Genomic DNA, 21,444 nt, shown 5'->3' on the forward strand with positions numbered 1-21,444 from the left:
TGAAGTTTCAATAAGTAACATCTAATCGTTAAGATCTCATATTAGTTTCATGATTAGCCAAAACTGGCAGAAAAGCAAAGTAAATTAACCCAAATCAAGTAATCATACATTAGTTATGTAATTAAGCAGTAAATCTATACCAGAAGCTTAACTACAATGATAGTAACACGTAACAGATTATTGTGAGTAGGATAAAGGAGCATAAAGAAATTCAAATTTGTTTTTTTTTCAAAAGCACACTGCACGTTAATAAAATAAAATCAAAATCATTCAAGTGTTCTGGTATTCTGAATCAATTAAAGCACTAATTATAAGTAAAACAGAGTTTGAAACAAAGAATGCTATTGATCCACATATTTTGATTAAATAACACTATGTTAATGCATTAATAGATAAAGAAGAAACTAAATAATGACACCAAGCTACAGTCACAACTAAGAATTTGCTCAAGTCTACATCTTGAGGCTGAAATTAATTCACACCTGAAGTATCATATTTGCAAAAGAATGAAAGAATAGAAAAATACTTGCCAAATCATAAAGTAATTGTTTCATTTTCGTATCCAAGTTTTCTGAATACAAAATTTCCACCTGCTAATTTTCACATTTCATTTAGCAAAATTTCATTTTCTAACTCAAGCTTTAGCTCCTCAACTTGCATCCACTTCAGTTGTTTCTATAATTTAGATATTGCTTTCAGTTTCCATCCTCATTTTAATTTTTGAAACAAACTTCCCAAGTTTGACCCACTCAATTTGGACTTTTAACCCTATTTCCAAGAGCAATGTAAAAGATAGGAAAGAATATACATGCACCTTCTTAACACTTGCTGCATTATTTCTGTAGCACAATATGAAAGAATGAACCAAACATTGGTGTTTCAATGGCATGCTTGGTTCAGGGCCTGGGATGAGGGTGTATTTAATCTCAAACTTTATTTTAGTTTATTGAGGTTTTTCATCTATTCCATCGTAACCATAAAGATTGAATGTATAATGCGGAAAAATTTAATATCTGGGAACGTAATTGATTGATTTTGATATTACGGGCGCTTCAGCACATAGTTAGGTTATATTTGCCCATTGCACCATATGAGAATATGCCACTTAACTAAAATAAAATTGAGGAGAGACTTGTAACTAGAAAATAAAATATCACTTAAAACTAAACTTCCTTATTCAATTTTTATAACTAACATGAGCTAAAATTACACTGTCTCTGAGGACTAAAATATCCTTACATTAGAAGTTGAGGCTGTACATGGGTACTCAGCACACAAAACAAACAGTCCTACAGAGGATTATACTGGCTGTAGATCCAGATGCCAGGCTATTTTTATAAATAATCATGGTGGTATAATCCTTTAAGACTCTTTCACTTAGGCTTCGCCTTCTGTAGCTTTCATTTAATCATTTTATGAATTTACTGTAGTCAATCATTTATTAACATTTCTGCTCCCATTATATCATCAAAAGAATACAAACTGTGATAATTCTTTACTAGCTCCTTGGTTGAGCCATCGCTGAAAGTACCATTTCTGACTTTATTGATTTGAAGGAGTAATCTTCAATATTCATATGGTCTCTGGGATTAGGTAAAAATCTTGCAATGATCACTGCTTTCTCAGAGATTTTATTGTGTTCTTTTTCCTTCATTATTTTCAAAGAAATCTTCTTCAGTCTCAGCCTCTTCTCTTTGTTTTGAATTTTGGTGAAGATCGAGATGATACAAAAAGTTATTCTACATCTCTTCTATGACTTCCTCCTCTTTGCATTTCTCTTAAATCCCATAGTTATAGCAACAAGAAATTTAGGAGGATGAAACAGTTTCAATTTCTATTTTCCCTTTGCCCTGAGGAGACTTACAAATGTGCAGCTTCTTGCAAGAATGAGTAAAATCATTCCTCCCTCTATTCTCATGTGCTACAGCTTAGGAGTGACATCTGGATCTTAATTTGGCCAGTAAAATAATTTATTTTCTCATTCTGACATTCTTTTACAACATTCCCATTTCCTTTCATCTCCAGTAAAGAGTAACCTACACTACTAAATCATGAACTTCCACACCCAAACTGCTTACCTGAGTTCTCATTTCCATTTACAGGTTCTTCAAACAAACCAAATGGCAGCTGGAAAGATCGATTACTTTCACTGAATACCAAAGGACCAGAAGAATCTTGATCTGAATATTGAATCATGAGGATGTCATTGTCGTCCCTATCTAAACCAGAAAGACGGAACATTCCTTCATCAGAATCAAAAAATTCAAGAGGATCATCTTCATAGCCTGAGCCACCATCATCATCATCATCTTCATTATCTCCTAAAAAGAAAGAAGTTGAATCGAGTTACCAAATAGTCTTAATGAAATACATAAAAGCACACATATACTTCAGCATTTCTCTTAATTCTTCTAACTAAAATTTAACTGCAGTAGACAATTGCTTCATTCTCAGCCAAACATCGCAAGATGAATAAAAAATTGCATTTGAGAAAATATTTCTTTACTCAAAATTATCTTCAAACTGCCTGTTCCTTATGGAGACATTGAAGATAGCACAAAAGTATTGGGTCTTCTCAAGGGTCTTCTCAAAAGGCAGCATACCTCAAATATCCAGTTCATCATCCATTCTTAGCATCATAAATAAAGCTACAAGTGGAAATAAACATCCATCTTCATTGTTATAAATGCAGTACAAATGAGACAAAAATAACTAAAATTCAAGCTTTCCCAGTGTTTGTACACAACTTTTCAGAAATAAGTTAGCACTTTTTACCATAATATCATGAAAATTATATATGAATGGCTTATTGCAGAAAGGGACCTGAGTCACTTTTTCACAATTCTGAGAAAAACAAGAAAAATCGTATAATATTGATAGTGTAAGAAAGAAATGTGCCGTTGTTGGCTCAAATATTCAGCATAATGAATAGTTAATTTTGCAACCCTCAATGCACCCCCCTGCAGTATGCTGCTAGAGATAGTGGAGATGAAAAAGTTATGACTCCGGTACCTTTCTGCAATAAAAGTGGAAACGTTGAGAAATAAGACGAGAAATATCCTACAAACGTCCGTTTGTCGTTCCCACATAAGATAGGATAGGTTAAGTTATGTTATATATTCAACAGAAAATTATAGATTCGGAAAAAAATTACAGTGCATTGCACTTTCTGGACTTTATTGTCGGTGTTTGAAGTACAATAATGTACGAGCTCATACATGCGTGTGTTATTCTACATCTGAGTCTGTTTCATTGCCGTGTGTAGTGGACCACTGAAGAATATCTTCATAAAATCCTTTGACGTCGTCTGTACATACGGCAAGGCAGTTCACATGTCCTTCAATTTAGTAAGCTTGATCATCATACGTGCAACTGGGAACGTACGTGGCGTAGGAATTACAATTCTTGCACCTTTGGACAGATAGAATATGTAAGACGTGAAAGTTTTAATGAATTCAGAAACCTTGACAGTACCCTTATGTTCAATGCAGTATTCAAAGTAATGATATTTCTGAAAATGCTGCCTATTCTTGTAGGAACACATGGTAGTTTTCACAGAGGGCACATTTTTTTTTTTTGTAGACATGAGGTCACCACATTGCGAGACCAATAATGGTACTGGTGTCAATAAGTTTGACAGTATTTTTACCACTCAAAGCTGCATTACAGATTAGCGTACACAGTTCGTACAACGTATAAATACGGCTAAGTTTATTGCAGAAAAGGACCCGAGTCAGTGACTCAGGTACCTTTCTGCATTAAAGTACACTTTTCACTGTGCATTTTCTTGGCTATAGTCTCGTGTGACTGACGTCCTTTCTGCACTAAAAGATGTGTCTGTAACTAGGAAAATCAAAAATACCATTAACTCCGATACCTCAAAAATGTGACTCAGGTCCCTTTCTGCAATAAGCCATTCATATGTATTAAGGTGGATCAAATGAAAACGGAACAGTGGATGTATTGGGTTATATTTATGTGTGTGTGTGTGGCGATAACCCTGTGTAGAGGTACAGCGGGAGGTAAGGAAGGAGACCCCTACTGCATAATGGACTCGCCCTAGATAGTCTTGCCTGAGGACGTCATGTGTGTAGGCGGTCCAGCAGCAGTATCATCCGAGAAGGTGAGCAAGCAGGCAGGCAGGCAGGCAGGCAGGCAACCATCAGTCAGTGGTTTACCTGCGGTGGCGGAATGTTTGCCAGCAAAGAAGAGCAATGTGGTGTTATTAGTTTTTTTAGTGGCAGGAGGAGTTCGCGAAGTGCAGCGGTGAATGAAGGCACTCTATGGAGAACATGCTCTGTCATTGACCCATGTGCAGGACTAGCACAAGCATTTCCACGAGGGACGGGAATCTGTGAAGGATGATGAGAGACCTGGTCAAGCTCATGTCATCATCATGGATGCTCAGGTGGAACAAGTCGACTGGACATTCCATGCAAACAGACGAGTCAGCATCAGGGACATCAGCATGGATGTGGGAGCGAGTTTCAGTTTTGTACGTACCGTCATTACAGACAGACTGCAGTATAGGAAAGTGAGTGCACAGAGCCACACCATCTCGCAGATGATCAGAAGAGCCTTCGTATGGGATTGTCTATGCAGCGTCTTCTGAGATATCATGTCGAGGACAATTTCCTGGAATGGGTTGTGGCACGTGATGGATCTTGGTGTCACCAGATCCAACCCAAAAGCAAACGACAAAGCCAACAGTGGAGACATCCAAGCTCTCCACCCCTGAAGAAGTCCAAGATGGTGCAGAGTAGTGGCAAAGTGATGCAGACATGTTTTTCTTTCGATTATGAAGGACCCCTTCTCCTTGAGTTCCTGGACCATGGTCACACTATCAACGCTACTTGTTACTGCAGTACCCACCACCGTTTACGTGCAGCAATCAAGGCCAAACGGCCCGGCCTGTTGTCCTCTGGAGTGGTTTTGATGCATGACAACGTGTGGCCACATATGTCGGTATGTCAGCTGTTACAAAGAACACGTTGGCGACGTTTGGGTGGACAGTGTTGGAACACCCACCGTATAGCCCTGATCTATTGCCATGTGACTTCCATATCTTTGGTCCATTGAAAAAGGCATTGAAGGGTCGGCACTTCCACTTGGACAATGACGTCATTGACAATGTTTTCAACTGGTTCCGATCTCAGCCAAAGGAGTTCACCACTTGGTGAAACAGTGAGGCAAGTGCTTGTGTAACTTTGGAGATTATGTTTGAAATAAACCTTATTGATTTCATTCTGTGGTCCCTGTTCCATTTTCATTTGATCCACTCTCATATTAGGAATGGACTGATATGAAGTTATCTATTTCATCTTCATTCTCATGGCTATATCATATTTTATTTGTGCACAGTCAGCACATTAATCAACGAATTAACCATTAGTGCCTAATAGAAAATACCTTATTCGATTCTAAAAACCCATACTGAAGATGAGTTCTGAATTTTACGGGACAATGCATTCTCATACTGGCAGTGGAGACTGCACAAAACTGAGTAGAAATTTTACTTACAAAGGGGAATTAACAATTGAGATCATTCACACTTTCCAATGATGAGAGAGCATGGGAATCATATTACTTTGTCTCAATTGTTTTATGCTAGTATACGGGAAATAACATTTTCAATTGGAAAAAACTTGAGGAAACTAACCTTAGGGTTGAACACTTCAGGAGAAGACAGTGTAAGACCATTTTACTAATTTAGCATTTCAGGTGTAGAATACAGAAATGAGACATATGACCTCTGCATTTTGGATGAAGCATTAAATGAAGATGTATTTTTGGACTCATTTCAAAGACTGAGCCAGATCATCTGAGAGGTCTAAAGTGAACTGAATCTCATTAATCAACATGCAGAAAAATAATATGCTTTGGCCTAACAATCATGATACGAAGAGGTGAGACTTGACAATGTATGAGATATGTTTTCTGATCATAAGAATTGAACTGACTAATTCTACAATTGTGGAATTTATATTATGCAAAGATTTCTGAACCTGTTCTGGCAAAATAAAGATATTGACATTGTTTGATGTGGTGCTAGTAACAGTAATTGAAATTGCACAAATGTTTTCATTTTTTACATTCTTGTCCAGCAATGGGATGTCACAACTATTCAATGGTTTGCCTTGCATAATTGAGAAGAGCTCCACTTTTCTGAACTCTTAGTTGCAATAGGTTCATAAAGTCCTGAAACTTTCAAAATTGCACATTCCCACTCCACCGTGCTTTACATCTCTCTGATGTGATGGGTTTCATCTCTAGAATATGTGAATTGACACAACACATCTGTTAACCAGGGACATGGGGGCACAAAAAGTGTTTCTTTTCATATTGAGGCATGCTGTTCATAAAGCTGGAGAACGAAAGAGTTAAGGAGTTTCTACTTCAGGGAGAATGGGCCACTGGAGAAATAAGGCATTGGGAGATAGCTGTGTATCATTAACACTTTAGTTTCACTTTGTATTTGGGAATGCACAGCTCATATGACAAACACTGAAATACAACATATTATGGTAGGTTAAAAAAAGAAGAAGAAAAAAGGAAGATACTGGGTACTGGTATTTATCCATGGAATATTACATGATTTCTATTACAAACAAGGATTAAATCAATACATGATTCTAGGGTGAAGGATAGTGAATACAGTATGAACCAGAGGAGCAAACCTAGCCCTCCAGTATGTATAAATACATTTTTCAGTAATTATAGAGTCAATGTTCATGAAAAAACTTTCATAAGTGAGCTACTTCATTAATACAATAATAGTTATTGGTTGGGAACATTTTATATTTAACTGAAGTGAAAAAATTTGAATCATCTTATTGCACCCCCAAAATGCAACAACAAAAGCAAAAAAGAATCACAAATTGCAGTCAAACACAAATATACATTACTGATATTTTTTTAAAAACTTACAAATCACAGAAAAGATGAAAAAATTGCTTTTCCACCCCTGTATGAGCAGGTACAAGCTTATGATACAAACAACAATAAAGCCTTCCAATATGCAGTTATGTTGATAGTTTGGTAAAATATTAAGAAAATTAATTCCTGAAATTTGTAAAAGCAGCATGGGGTGGGCAATACAATACAGGTAAAAAGAACTTCCTGCTTTCTTCCTGTAATTTCAAGTGTCACAAATTTAGAGGAATGATTATATTCACTCTGAAATTCACCTATTTTTGTTCAGAAGACTTTATTCAAATACTTTCCCTGCCTCTTTCCTAAACCTATATTCCTTAATTAGATTAATTCCTGCTACATGCACCAATCACTCAAGAGGAACTCTTGTAGCCATATTTCAGATAATAATAGGGCATTCAGGTGATAACAATTTCAACAAAATTACTAGCTAACAACAAAACTTAACTTGGGTTTAGAAAATGAGTTTACTATCTGTGGGGTTTAGAAAATGAGTTTACTATCTGTGAGGAAAAAGTGAATGACACTTGCTCATAGGCATAGTTTTGCCCGTCTGCTTGGGGGTGAAGGGGCTTTCTGAGGCTAACTTTATTCATGCATTTATCCATTACAAAACTCATCACAGGCATTCTCCTTGAAGACCGGTGATCCCCACATCATGTTATTCAAAACAAATGGAATTGATAAAAGAAATAATTTGAATTTGAATTTAAAAGTTTGGGTGCATCAACACTAAGGATATTTTGCACCAGTCACATGATACAGGGTCCAGCCCTTACCGTAACTAAAATAACATAACTGTAATGTCATGTAACTATAATATTCTGACTTCGTTTAAAAGCTGAGGCTGTAAAGGGGTTCTCAGCACATATAAGGAGGACAACGCACACAATTGCACTGGCCACAGGGCCACACGTCAGAGCCTCGTTAGTCTGCAAAATGCAGTCCAGGGTGTACTATGTGGAAGTGAGGTTGACAATTGGGTGTATTATGTGAAAGGCCTTACACCCCACTAAAAGGAATAAATATGCAATTCGAGATGGTTGCAAATTTATTAAAGAACAAATTTATTCTTTAGAATAAAGAAGGTATCCTATATTTTAATATGTGATAATATTAGCGGGTAATCCTGTGTTCATGATACTGAGCAAATTATAATGCTGCAAGGCTTTTAAAAGCACAATTTGCATAGGTAATGGAATAGTAAAAATTTAAATTTCCTTAATTTCTATACAACGAAACTTCACATTCTCCTAATTTTACTACAACTGAGAACCACTTGCAACTAAATTCGTGAAGAATACTTTAAGATATTACACCAATTACATAATTGTCTTATCCAAACATCAATAGAAGTGCAATGTTTTTTGCAAATCTGTATAAATCCTGAAAAAAATCTCTTGTCAGTCAACTACAATTTCTCTTTCTCTGTTCAACAGTGATATGGAAGAAAATTTGTCTTGCCCATAGTTGACCTTAGCCATTGATGTTTGGATAAGACATATGTCTCTTTGCAGAGACACTGGCAGTCTTCCGTAGGTATGTAATAAATCTCCATCAACTGAAAATTATCACCTAGGGTGCAATTTATGATTTTATCAGAGGGAAAAAGGAGGATGAACTTATTGCTATCTTAATAATCTTATTGATATTTGCAAAGAGCTCCCCAGAATACTAATTAGTAGGCTCTAATAAGTTTCCATTCCTTTAAACCTTGCATGCAGATCATCTTTTTTACAAATATACTATGCATGCTCATAATTGGATGTTAATTGCTTAATATCCAATCTAACAGAAATCAATGTCATTCTAAATTTTGTTGATTCAGATTATAGTCCAGTACAGCCTATTCTCAAATCAGAAACCAAAAAAGAATGAACAGCAAAAATGCTTAACGAAATGTGTATTTTTATATGCAGGTACTTATGGGACTCTAAAATTAAGTGCACTAAACTGGAACATTATAAGTTTTATGATGCTTTCGGATCATTAAGAAAATGTCTGTTGAAGTGAATTAAGGAAACGAAGAATTACAGACTATTACAAAATTGAGAACCTCGCAAGTTACTAAATTATCGCCAAAGGTGCACTATTATTGGTCTGTATGTAAGTTCAAGGATAAATTAATTTCTTTATTAACCTTTTGACGCCCAAGCCCTTTTTCAATAGTAAGCCTCAGTTGTCCAAGCCGATTTTGAGCAAAATGCAGAGTTTCAATTAAATGAGTGTAGTTCGGAAGCTAATTGCCCTAGAGAGATGAGTGATATACCGTTGTACGCGGAATGAACCACAGATTCAGACTATATGAAATTTTTGCAAATTCGGCGTATAAAGGCAGGGGGAGGGGGTTAACTCTCAAAACGACCTTGATACAGCATCTCGATCAAGACGCTTGAGCAATTGAGGGTTACTTTTGGGTATCTCGATCGAGATGCTTGGGCACCTAAAGGTTAAAGGAATTATGATTTGCACCTAAAAAGATCTGAATGAAACAAAATATAAAAAAAAGAACGTGCACTAATAAATGATGGCATGAAGGCAATAGAAAGTTGCTGTCTTTGGTTTGAGTTGTTGTTTTAAGTCCACTTTATGCACAGTAAGGCTAATCGGGACTGGACCTACAGTTTAAAGTGGGATCCGAACCACTTGTGCCTCCACCGAGTATCGAACCCGGGACCCCTCGATTACAAGGCAATGACAAGTTGCTGTTTTTAGGTGAAATACTATTTAATTATCCTGAAGCTAGACTTTTAAATGAGGATCGTCGACAAAACAACATTTATATAACCTTGGCCAGGTGACTTCAAAAGAACACCAAATATGACATTTGAAGCAGGTTTTATATGATCACTTTGCCTATGCATTCTTTCAATTTCTTTCTCAAATTCAATAGTTTACTCGACACCTGAATTTTACTATTGCTAAACTCTATTAAAAGGAATGATCATTCTGTCATCTGTGCCCTAATTTCACAAACAGTATGAGCACAACATCAAATAATGATTTTCTGATAATTTCCAATCTTCAAAAGATGATAACCCGACCCTGTGGCCGAGTGGTTAGAACATTGTGCTGTGACGCCAAGGGTCCCGGGTTCGAATCCCGGTTGGGCTTGGTTGTTTGTGAATGTCCATTCATCAATTTCATCATTTCATCACTCATCCCCATCTTCGCAAGTTAGCCAAGAGGCACAAAACGCAAAGTAAAATAAACTAAATCAATCCAATCCAATCCAATCCAAATCAAAAGATGATAAAGAATTCATGTTGTTACATAACCAGTCAGTGGTGGCGATTGGGGTTCAAAAACTGGGGGAGCAATAATCTTCTTGTGGGTTACTTGAAACAACAAATAAGCTGCTTCTTACCTCCACAATAATCTATTTATCCTGAGACTCCAAGAGATAGATACCTGAGCTCCTAGAAGTGATCCACAAGATTCACCAGTCACCAGGAGAGTTGAACACAACTTTCAACTGCACCACCTTCGTACAATGAAAAATCCATATAAATCCTGTGCATCTGCACACATATTGGCAACCCGGTGCAATGTACATAAAAGAATTGGAAAAGAGTGACTTTGCCAATGAACTGTAGTCATCACCATTTAATAAAATAATTACACATGATTGAATCGTGACACATTCATACGGCATTTAGGCGTACATCTTTAAATGCCCTGACGCAATACAAATCCACAGAAACATTCACTTCTTTGAACTGGCACAGTTTTTCTATCAAAAATGTCTGTTCAAGCTACATTAACAGCTTCTCCTTTCATGTTTGAAAGAAACATAATTGTAGGAAATCATTGTTGAAAGACTAGATTATGTAAACACTAGATGCAACGCCACTATTGCTTGGATTGCTAGGAAGAAGACGTTTCGTGCGCGAGCTCTGTCTTCGTCCGTTTAAATCAAGCGGGAACGAATGTTTCATGTGTCCAAAATTGCCGGGAGTTAGTGCGGTGTGTGTGGTGATTGCTTTGTTTTTGGTGTTGTGTGGAGATCTGGAAGCCAGCTCTCCAGGAAGCCGTAAGTATTGAGCTTTTATACACAATTTGCTTTATGAGAACTATCCTCTGAGTTTTCCCACGCGGTGACTTTTCGGAACAGTCAGCAAACCATCGACACCACAATGAAAAATAAACTTTGAACTTATAATCGCAGACAATATATTTCAGTATAATTACACACCTGTTTAGCGAAAAACAATTCCGAATGCCCCAAGAAGGGGAATCAAATCGGAAAACCCCCACACAGAATAAAACAAGAGAAAATGATACTCCATCCTTCCAAATTGGCGGTCCCGTCTCAGATCGGTCTGGCCTCCACTCACAAACAACAGTAGTTAATAAAAGACTGCACTCCCAGGAAACATTAGAGGACCCAAGAAAGAAGAGAAACCAGCAGATAGGGGGCGGCCCCCAGTCCAGCCCCCCACCCCCCGTAATTACAAGGGCAAAGGGAAGGGAATTGGATACAATGAACCCCATAATGGAAAATATTCCAGATACTGCGGATATACAGCTTGGACTCTTCATTAAACTGTCACTAGAGCTAAACCTGATGATAACCAAAGACAGGAACATCGCATCAGAGAATAAGACATCTATTCTGGAAATAGTTGCTAAAATGGCTCAGGTACACCAAGACACAGTGGCGGAGAACAAGTCTCTAAAAACAGCATGCGACATTCTGCAAAGCACTGCCAAAGCAGACTCCAAACCCTCCTACGCTCAAACATTTGCCCAACCGGCGGTAACACAATCAGGGAAAACTGCACAAATACATAAGACAGTGCAGAAACCCAAGCACACTGTCTTCATATCAGATGAGAATCGAACAAAAGATTCAAAAAAGGTGCAGGAGGTATTTACAAAGGCAATTAACCCCCCCAGGGATGGTATTAAAATAAAGCAAATGCGGACGACTAACAAAATGCTTATAGTGGAAACGGAGACCAGAGAAGAGGCAGAGAAGATAATAAATCATCGCGAACTTGCCAAACTCAAGATCAGAGCCGAATTTCCTAAAAAGAGAAATCCGCTTCTCATTGTCTACGATGTCCCTTCAAATAAATCCGAAACGGAGCTTTATGAGGAGATTTTCTTGTTGAATTTAGAGAATCATATATCATGGGAGGACTACATCAAGAAGTTTAATCTCAGATTTAAAACGGGACCACGCAACAGGGCAAATTGTCATTGCGTATTCAAAGCTACCCCTGACTTAAGAAAGATCCTACTAGAAACAAGCCAGGTTTTTATATCCTTCCAGTCATTGTCTATAAAAGACTACATTGCCGTGTCAAACTGCCATAAATGTGGAAATTTAGGACACATAAGCAAAAACTGCAAGGACAACGAAATCTGCACTCACTGTGCTTGCGAGGGGCATACCAGAAATAAGTGCCCCAGGATCGAAGAACTAAAGAAGTGTATACCCTGCCTCAGAAGGAAAAAAGAATGTGACGGCAAAGACTGCCCCACATATAACATTCACTTACAAAGACTAATTGAAAGAACCGATTATGGACTATAAGACAAACTCCAAACAGTCATCCAGGGCCAAGAACAGGAAAACACCCTGCCGAGTTCGCCACGATGCAGCAAGGGCGGCAGCATACAGAGAAAGAAAGATAAGAGAATGGAAACTAATCTTAGCTACTAAAGAAGAGAAACCGATTGACGATCTAATTATTACCCTGCTAAAATCGACAATACTTAACTCAGAGCATTGCAATACTCACTGCAATAACAATCCATTATCAAATTTTTACCTAACCAACAATCAATCCACCCCTCCAGCGAGACTACCTTACCAAATAATTAGTCGAAACATTCACGGACTACCCATGAGAATTTTCACCGCATTGCCTTGCATTTTCCCCACACTTAACCCCCCCCCCCATATGGCTCCCCGGAGTCATCCTACTCGGAAATGCCACACAGTTATTCTCCACTTTCCTCATCCACCCCGCCATCACCAGTTTGTGCCTCACCAGTCCATGAACCTAATACAAACAATCTTTTAACTCTGCCTATGACCCCACCCGATTCCCCATCGGAATCACCCGAGAGACTTCACACTATCTACTATTCTCCTAAAATCGAAAGGACTACTCCATCCCCTCCCTCGCCAACAAACATCCTTGTGCAACTGCACCTGGAGCCCACCCCCTCAGAACTTCCGCGAACAAACCTTGTAAACACAACCTCTGCTTCAGAAAAGAACCTCAACCCCAACGCTCCTGAGTTCCAACCTTCCAGTAAATACCCTAATTTTTGCAAACCGACACTCCTAAACCCACCTAAACCGGAAGTCACTTTCAATAACATAAACCCAGATACAATATATAAAGATTTCGAAACGTCTTTACGCCTCAGTCGGCTGGAACAGAAAGATAACCTGGCAACCGCACTGAGACTAATAATCAGATACAAACATAAGAACGGCAGAAACATTACTTTTCCATATCCGGAGGCTATAGACAAAATAACTCTAGCGTCGAATAACATACCAATTACGGAAAATGAACTCTTTGAACTCCTTGACAAGGTTTTCTCATGAAGGGAAGTGCCCTTCGAGCTGGAAGACATTTATGCTGACTTCGCAAGGGCGTACGGAAGAGTCGCGTTTATCTACCATAAAGAATGGCCGCAATGTTACCAGATCGTCAGGCATCCATGAACGGCCAAACAAGAGTCTTACAGGCCAACCTCAATGGTGCAAAACTAGCTACCCAGGAAATATTTGAATCCGCAAATATAAATAAAATTGATATTCTGTCCATACAAGAACCGTATACTATTAATAGTAAAATACCATACGTACCGTCAGGAATAAAAGTATTACATGACAGCGAGAAACCACAAGCTGCTATAATTTTAATGAACAAGAACATCATTCCAACCAAAATCGCTCAATTTTCGAACTCGCACATTAATTGTGTACAACTCTCCCTAGAAAACTTTACGTTCATCCTTATAAATAGTTATTGTCAATTCAGCACTAACCTCGAAATTTTTCTTGACAAGATTGGGGAAGCATGCGATGCCTACAACATCCACAAATTACTGATAACTGCGGACGCGAACTCTTCCTCCCCTTGGTGGCACAGCGACACAACGGATCCTAACGGAGAGTTGATGGAAGATTTTATTGCGAGCCACAACCTCTTTGTCGAAAATGCTCCTGGAAATCCGCCAACGTACAGGGGAAGAGCGGGGGCGTCCAGCAACATAGACATCACTTTATCAAACAACAAACTCTCAGGAAAAGTGCGAGAGTGGAAGGTCTTCGACATGGAAACCACGAGTGACCATAACATAATCACCTTCTGTTTATTAACCGACATCAACGAACCCACAAGCAATGCCGAAAATACGTACGACTGGAGAAAAACTAATCATAGGCTTCTTATGCAAGCAATAAATCTCCCACCGCAGGTGGACTTTACAAAGACCGTGCATGAATGGGCAAAATACGTGACAGAAGAACTAAAAAATGCAATAGATCAATCAACCCCGAAAATATCGTCCAGCGGGAGACAATCTGGTAAGCTCTGGCCCAAAAAACTTAAAAACCTAAAGCAAGTCATGAAGAAAGCACGTAAGCTGTACCAGAGGATGCGAATACACGCTCTGAGGGTAATAAACTTAGATCTCTACAGGAGGGCCAAGAGCAGATACGAAGCCGAGCTGAAGAACTTTAAAACCAATAGCTTGAAATGCTTTGTCGAATCAAAATTAAAAAATGACAAATGGGGACTCCCCTATAGGGTTGCAATGGACAAGATAAAGATTGGAACTGGTTTTACAACTCTGCAGAAAGAGGACGGCACCTACACCAAGGACCTGCAAGACACAGCGGAATTGCTACTTAACACTCTACTTCCCGATGATAACGTAAATGAAGATAACGACACCCATAAATACATCAGAAGTAATTATAAAGAAAAAAACAACAGACCCCTCCTTCCCTTCAGCGTGGAGGAGGTCATAACTGTAATCACGGCCACAAGAAGCAAAAAATCGCCGGGTCCAGACAAAATTCCTGCCGAAATCATTAAAATGGCAACCCCGGCAATCGCCCCTTTCCTAACGTTTCTGTACAATCAATGTCTCATTGTTAAGGAATTTCCGAAAATTTGGAAGGAATCTGAACTTATTATTATTAAAAAAGACGAGAAAAAAGAGGAAACGCACCCCAAGTCATACAGACCGATCTGTCTTATCAACATATTGGGAAAAATATTCGAAAAATTACTGACTAAAAGACTTTTGGAATTCACAGCTTTAACAAACAGCTCAGACATTCAATTCGGCTTCACGAAAGGCAGATCTACCGAAGACGCTATAAACAATCTATTAAACACGATTGGCTTGGTTGATGAGAAATATGCAGTGGCGGTGCTGGCGGATATATCAGGGGCCTTCGACAACCTCTGGTGGCCCCACCTCTTCCAAACTTTGCGGAACTTGGACTGTCCTGGGACACTGTACACTATCTTACTTGACTACCTCACCAACAGGAGAGTGTTTTTATCTCTTCCAGAAGGAAAAATCAACAAACTTATATCTAAAGGGTGCCCACAGGGATCGGTCCTCGGTCCACACTTGTGGAATTCTAATTTCGAACCATGTCTTCAACTCATGAAGGGCCTACAGGAAGTACACAAGTGTATTGCATATGCAGATGACTTATTGCTGGTGATAACTGGAAATTCCAGACGGGAGATTGAATCACGCACTTCTACTGCTCTTAATAGATTGACGCAATGGTGTAACAAAGCCAAATTGGATCTTTCTGCGAATAAAACCAACTATGTTTTACTAAAAGGAAAATTAAGTTTTAACAGAAACCCTACAATTAAAATAAATAATAATTCCATCAAAAGAGTGAAGGAAGTAAAATATCTCGGAGTCACTCTTTACGAGGGGCTGCTTTTCAAGAGGCACATCGAAACCATTACCTCTAAAGCAGAACTAATAATGAACAAGGTGGCCACGATAGCCTCCAACAAATTCCATCTGCCACCCTCAACCTGGAAAACGTACTTGGTCTCCATTTATGACTCGATAGTATCGTATGGTGCATCTGCGTGGGCATCGACATCCCTGGGGAAATCGACATACGTGCATAGACTCAGATCGTCGCAGAGAAAGGTTCTGCTCAGGCTAACCAGGGCGTTCAGAACAACATCTACCGAAGCCTTGCTCACAGTAACGGGCACCTTGCCGTTGGATTACATTATAAAGCTCCGGGCCCTTTCCTACTTTTTCAGGAAGGGCAACGAAAGAAAGATAACCGAGATGCTAGGAAACTTCTACCCAACGTTCCGTGACATAAAGCAAAGAGTAAGAGAGGATTGGCAGAGGGAATGGAGCTCTTCCGAGAAGGGTAGGAGACTCTACCAGTTCATGCCGAACACGAACGAGCCTTTGGTGCATAAAAACAAGGGGTTCTCGAAGGGCTTGATCCACTTTCTCACGGGCCACGGCCCATACAGCACCCATCTTTTAAAAATGGAGAGACGAGACAACGATCTCTGCAGGTCCTGCATGACGGAAATCGACACCCCAGAGCACAAGGTATTTTTCTGCCAAGCTTCGGACGAAATTATCATAGCAGCGAGGCGGGAACTTCCCCACACGGACGTCTACAATCTGCTAAGGAGTCCACATTTTGATAAACTAAATGCTCTGGCAGACACGGTGTCCGATGCGGAGCTGAAGATATTCATGCGAGATAATCGCCGGCGACCTTTTGCCCCCCTGCCCCATCCAGCCCCCGCCGAAACACCAAGAAGGAATCCGAGGAGAGGAATCCCTGCGCCCCCTCCCGAGCCCCTCCCCGAAGAGGAGTCGCCGGAGGGTGCGTCGGGGCGTCGCTGCTGCGATGTCGCCGCTGGACGAAGGAGGCAGCCAAGAGAAGAATCCACCCACCCCGCACGCCTGGGGAGCGACACAGGAAGTACATGAGACGGATGGAACGGCGTTAGGAGGAAGAAGCAGTGTTGGGTAAACGATCTCAGCTCGATCCCCAGGGAGGACCAAAAAATGCTAAAGAAAAAAAAACTGACATCCCGGGAACTTCCCTTCTGGAGATTTTTAATTTACTTAAGAAAGCTTATCTGATCAAATTAGATCAAATAAATGAATCACCGCTGGAAGCCAGTGGACTCCCTGGGAGTTGAGCTCGGGACTGAGATTGGAATTACAATTTAAGATTATAATCTAATATATGTATGTTCATTGCGTTCAATTAATTTACACAAGTTGTACGCTTAGCATGGTTAAACATATTCTATTTTTCTTATGTAATATATTAATGTTTATATTTCTTGTACTTTAAACATATATAATTTTAACAGGTGAAGGTAATAAAGGGATATTTTTAGTTTCATAAACATTAATCACTCCCGTTACATTGATTAAATAATTAAATAATAATGTAATAAAACAAAAAGTTATGACCCCTGGTAGTGAGACGGGTGTGATAGGATGCCATTTTATAATGTAGAGAAGCAACGACAATAAAGCATCGTTCTTCACACGGACATTGCTCCTTGTCCGTCGTGATCCCTTGTCCCCTCCCTGGAATGCAGACGCTGCACTCTTGCATGGACGTGTGCCTGATCAGCAGTTGTGCACGCGGCGGTAATGACCCTAAAGAATTCAAATACAAATATCACACTCCAAAATTTTAATTTTATCTCTTCTTTCTAATTAATGAATAGCAATCAGTGTGGGGGCAGGATGCGGCCTTTCTTTGGACTCCCTGCTCTGGTATGCCAGACTGGGGTTCTGGACTTGTGAGTTGGGTTCTGTGGGTTTGATGAGGAAAATAATCTTGTACATCAAACCGCTCTGGAATGCCGGAACGGAATCCACTGCGACTCCAAGATTATGCATGCTTGTCTCACTGCCAGGGAAACGTTATCGAGAATGTTATTGAAGATGTTCTTCATGATGTTGTTAAAATAATATTATTAATATTGTTATGTAATGTAATGTCACTCACAAGGTTCATGTCATCTCTTCTGGATTCCAGAACAAAAATAATATCACATAAAGTATTGTATACATCAATTATATCATGTATATATTCCTTGTATAGCATTACAATTTATTATTATCATACCTATTTTAAAATGCAAATAGTAATAAATAGAGGAAATAAAGTCGGGGGAACCGTCAAATTCGGAGCAACTGACGTCCTGGTATATTTTTAGGAACCAGGACAATAAGACCATACCCTCGAATGTAGGCGGGAGGAGGCGGGCTTACTTCGGGGGTTCCCCCCTTATTACATGTATTGAATAGCTGTATATTTGTGTATGATTGTTGCTTATAGTTGATAATTGTCTAAATTATATGATAATGCAAATTTAGTATGTAATGTAATAATGTAATAAAGGGAATTATTAATTAATTAATATTGCTTGGATGTAATAATGTTGTTTACCTTGCCATCCAAGGTGGAAGATCAAAAGAAATAACGTGCTATATTTTCTTCGAAACCTTGTCCTGGACATATGCTTCCTGTAAAAGGGTGTATATGCACTTCAATTTTCATTGTATTCTACATCAGAACATAATTTGAACTTTTTTCCTTCTGTGTGACTGCCACACCATGAGAGTAACATATGAAAGAAAGTCTCACGAGAGTTTTCTAATTTTTGTGTGCAGTTTCTCTTTCATTAATTACTTTATGGATATGTCGCATACGTTTGGGGAAGCTAATGTCTGGTTCAGGGTGGGGGGGGGGGGGCTTAGCCCCCTAGCCCCTACCTAACGATGCCCATGCACTTGCTATGGAGAGTGACAAATTTCCAAGTAGATTGGATTTGTTTGTACACTGGCAAATTTACATCAATTAGATTGTCACTTTCAGTCATACAAACAAGAAGTTCCATTTACAAGAACTACAAATTAGGCAATATGGGAAAAAAAGTTGAACCTAACAAGAAATGAAGGCAGCCATTGAATAAGAATATGCACAAATACCAAACAAAATGATACTTGATGTTCGGGATAAAATTACTTTGCATTTCCAGCAGCACCTGGACCTGAATGGTCATCATTTTGAAAACAGATAACTTCATTTCTGTAGATCCTTTAAATTCTGAAAATTAACTATATGTTAATGAACATTGCCTTTATAATTATTCAAAGTCTAATACTACATACACTTTATTGGGACACCCTGTATACATACTAATATTAGCTCCATAATATAGAATCATCATCATTGCTGATGTTGAATGCATGGTATTATGACAGGGACAGCAGCATACATGCAACTTTTATAGCCACGTCTTCAACTTTTGAACTTACCTCTCTGCACATCAGACTCTGCAAATCTATGAAGTATTGCATTTTCTCACATGAATGTATGGACAAATTGGCATATGCATTTACACACACACAAGCATAGCATTTACAAAATATCACATGAAACAATTTAGAAAATAACTATTTAACAACAGGGATTCTCTAGCTACAATTAACAAGAATGCTACTTAAGAAAGTAGAAATTCAATTTAACTGACCATCATCTTCGTCATCATCATCGTCGTCATCATCATCACCTTCTTCATCACCATCGTCTGAACTGTCTGAATCGGAATCACTTGTGTCGACATTCTCCATTGTTTCCTGTAAATAAAAAGTAATTTCTGTTTAAATGCCTACTACCACAGGAAAATCTAGATTACAACATATAAGTTAAGAATGACCAAAAGTAAGTTTGAAAAACTGAGTGTGAAATGCAGAAAGCAAGAAAGAACTATGGTTTTTATATTTTACCACTTAATCCAAGGAATAAACATAACCACAAATTTTCAGAAATTCCTAACATGAGGGTTTCAAAATGTGAACTTCATGACTAAAATTTCGTCCTAACTGTCAAAGATTTTTCTTCAACAGATTTATAAAAGTTCATATTTTGGTATAATTTTTTACTATTCTGAACCCTCCCAAAGGCATATTAACAAAATTTCTGGCAATGCCCATACTACCTCTACTCACTTATTTTTCCTTGATGATTTACCATGTTCAATAATTTCCCTTCAAAACAATATACAGGAAAACCTCATTAATACATAAATAAAAAGTACCCTATAATCCAAAGTTCTTCCCATTCCCCAGCCAAGATAGGATTTATAATGTATAAGGTATGCCCAAATGAAAAGGAGACTTTTGCAGTAGCGGCGGCGTATCTAATCGAAGAAGGTAAATATGTTTGCCGATAGGTGGTGCGGTGTTTGTCCCAGTTTGCAGGTGTAGCGAACAGCTTCGCCTGCTGTTTCCTCAGTTGGCGAGAGTTGTTTTGCACAGACGGGTGCATTATGGATTCCTCCAGATAAGTGCAGAGAACTGTAATCCAATTTCTTCGTGCAGAAGGCGACGATGAAGGACCTCTACTCATCGACTGGCTGGAACGGGGTGAAACAGTGAACCCTGAATTGTACTGCAAACGTTGTTGAGCCTTAAACAGCAGCTTCGAGGTAAGCTCTCAAAGGGGATAGTGCTACTCCAGGACAATGCTAGCCACATGTGGCCAAGAAGACCCTCGACCTGCTGAGAACATTTCAATGGGAAGTCCTCACACATCCTCCGTACAGCCCCGATATTTACCCATGCGACTCCCATATCTTCGGCCCCTTAAAACAATAATTGAAAGGTCAACAGTTCACCTGTGACAAGGAAGTGCAGAACACCGTGGAAAACTGGATCCGTAAGCAACCCAGAAGTTTCTACACTGAAGCCATCCACTCCCTTCCTACACGCTGGGATCAGTGCATCAATATCAATGTGTAGTTATCATGTTACACATTAACTGTACTTCACATATTATGTAATGCAAATATTCTGTAATATAATATTCTTTAGATATAACCGTAGTCTCCTTTTCATTTGGGCATACCTTATATTTCAGTATGGATAATTTTTAATACAAAGTTGTTTAAAAGACCCTTCGGCAAAACTGGTTTCACTTAATTCAAAGTAGACACCTGCGTAAGTAGACAAGAGAAAATCGAATGTGGAGAGAGCTTGGACGTTATTTTAACTTGACCTTGACATGTTTCCTTGTCCTAAGAGCTGCTCACAACTCGAGGGAAGCAGCCCGAAATGCATGCTGGACTTGAATTCTTTGTCAATGTGCATGCAGGTCAAGCTCTTTCACCAAAGAATGCACCACCTTGGAAATATTCACCAGTGCCAGATGAGAAATGCGAGATAAGAGTGCAGGAATGTTCCAAAATACAAGATGTGTGGTGCCATGAAGTCTCGCCTATCTGTCTACCTCTGAGCTCGAGATTCAGCAGTTTCCCATGAGCGAGCATCTGTTGGCCTGGTAGCCGACAACTTCCGGTAACCACTTTCATTAAAAACGTGTTCTTTGTGCCCTGTAGAACTTCATAAAAAAGGGAAACTGTTGCAGATAATCAAAGCCACATAGGCCAACTAAAGATCGTCAACCCGCTTAATGTGTTGTCATCT

The 21,444-nt window shown here is 39.0% G+C and overlaps 1 protein-coding gene across 4 annotated transcripts in view; it reads right to left on the minus strand.

Annotated features, from left to right (window-relative positions):
* Positions 1-21,444, minus strand: part of HUWE1 (HECT, UBA and WWE domain containing E3 ubiquitin protein ligase 1) — a 286,413-nt gene that overhangs the window by 78,051 nt on the left and 186,918 nt on the right. For all 4 annotated transcript variants that reach the window (XM_083117661.1, XM_083117662.1, XM_083117659.1 and 1 more), the window contains exons 38-39: positions 19,491-19,596; positions 2,079-2,321 (exon numbers count right to left, since the gene is read on the minus strand). In XM_083117661.1, the coding sequence (XP_082973787.1) occupies positions 2,079-2,321; positions 19,491-19,596 (349 nt within the window). The remainder of the gene's footprint in view (positions 1-2,078; positions 2,322-19,490; positions 19,597-21,444) is intronic.

This window comes from Lepisma saccharinum, chromosome 2 (genome assembly GCF_977018435.1).
Source record: "Lepisma saccharinum chromosome 2, izLepSacc3.1, whole genome shotgun sequence".
NCBI classification, from domain to species: Eukaryota; Metazoa; Arthropoda; class Insecta; order Zygentoma; family Lepismatidae; genus Lepisma; species Lepisma saccharinum.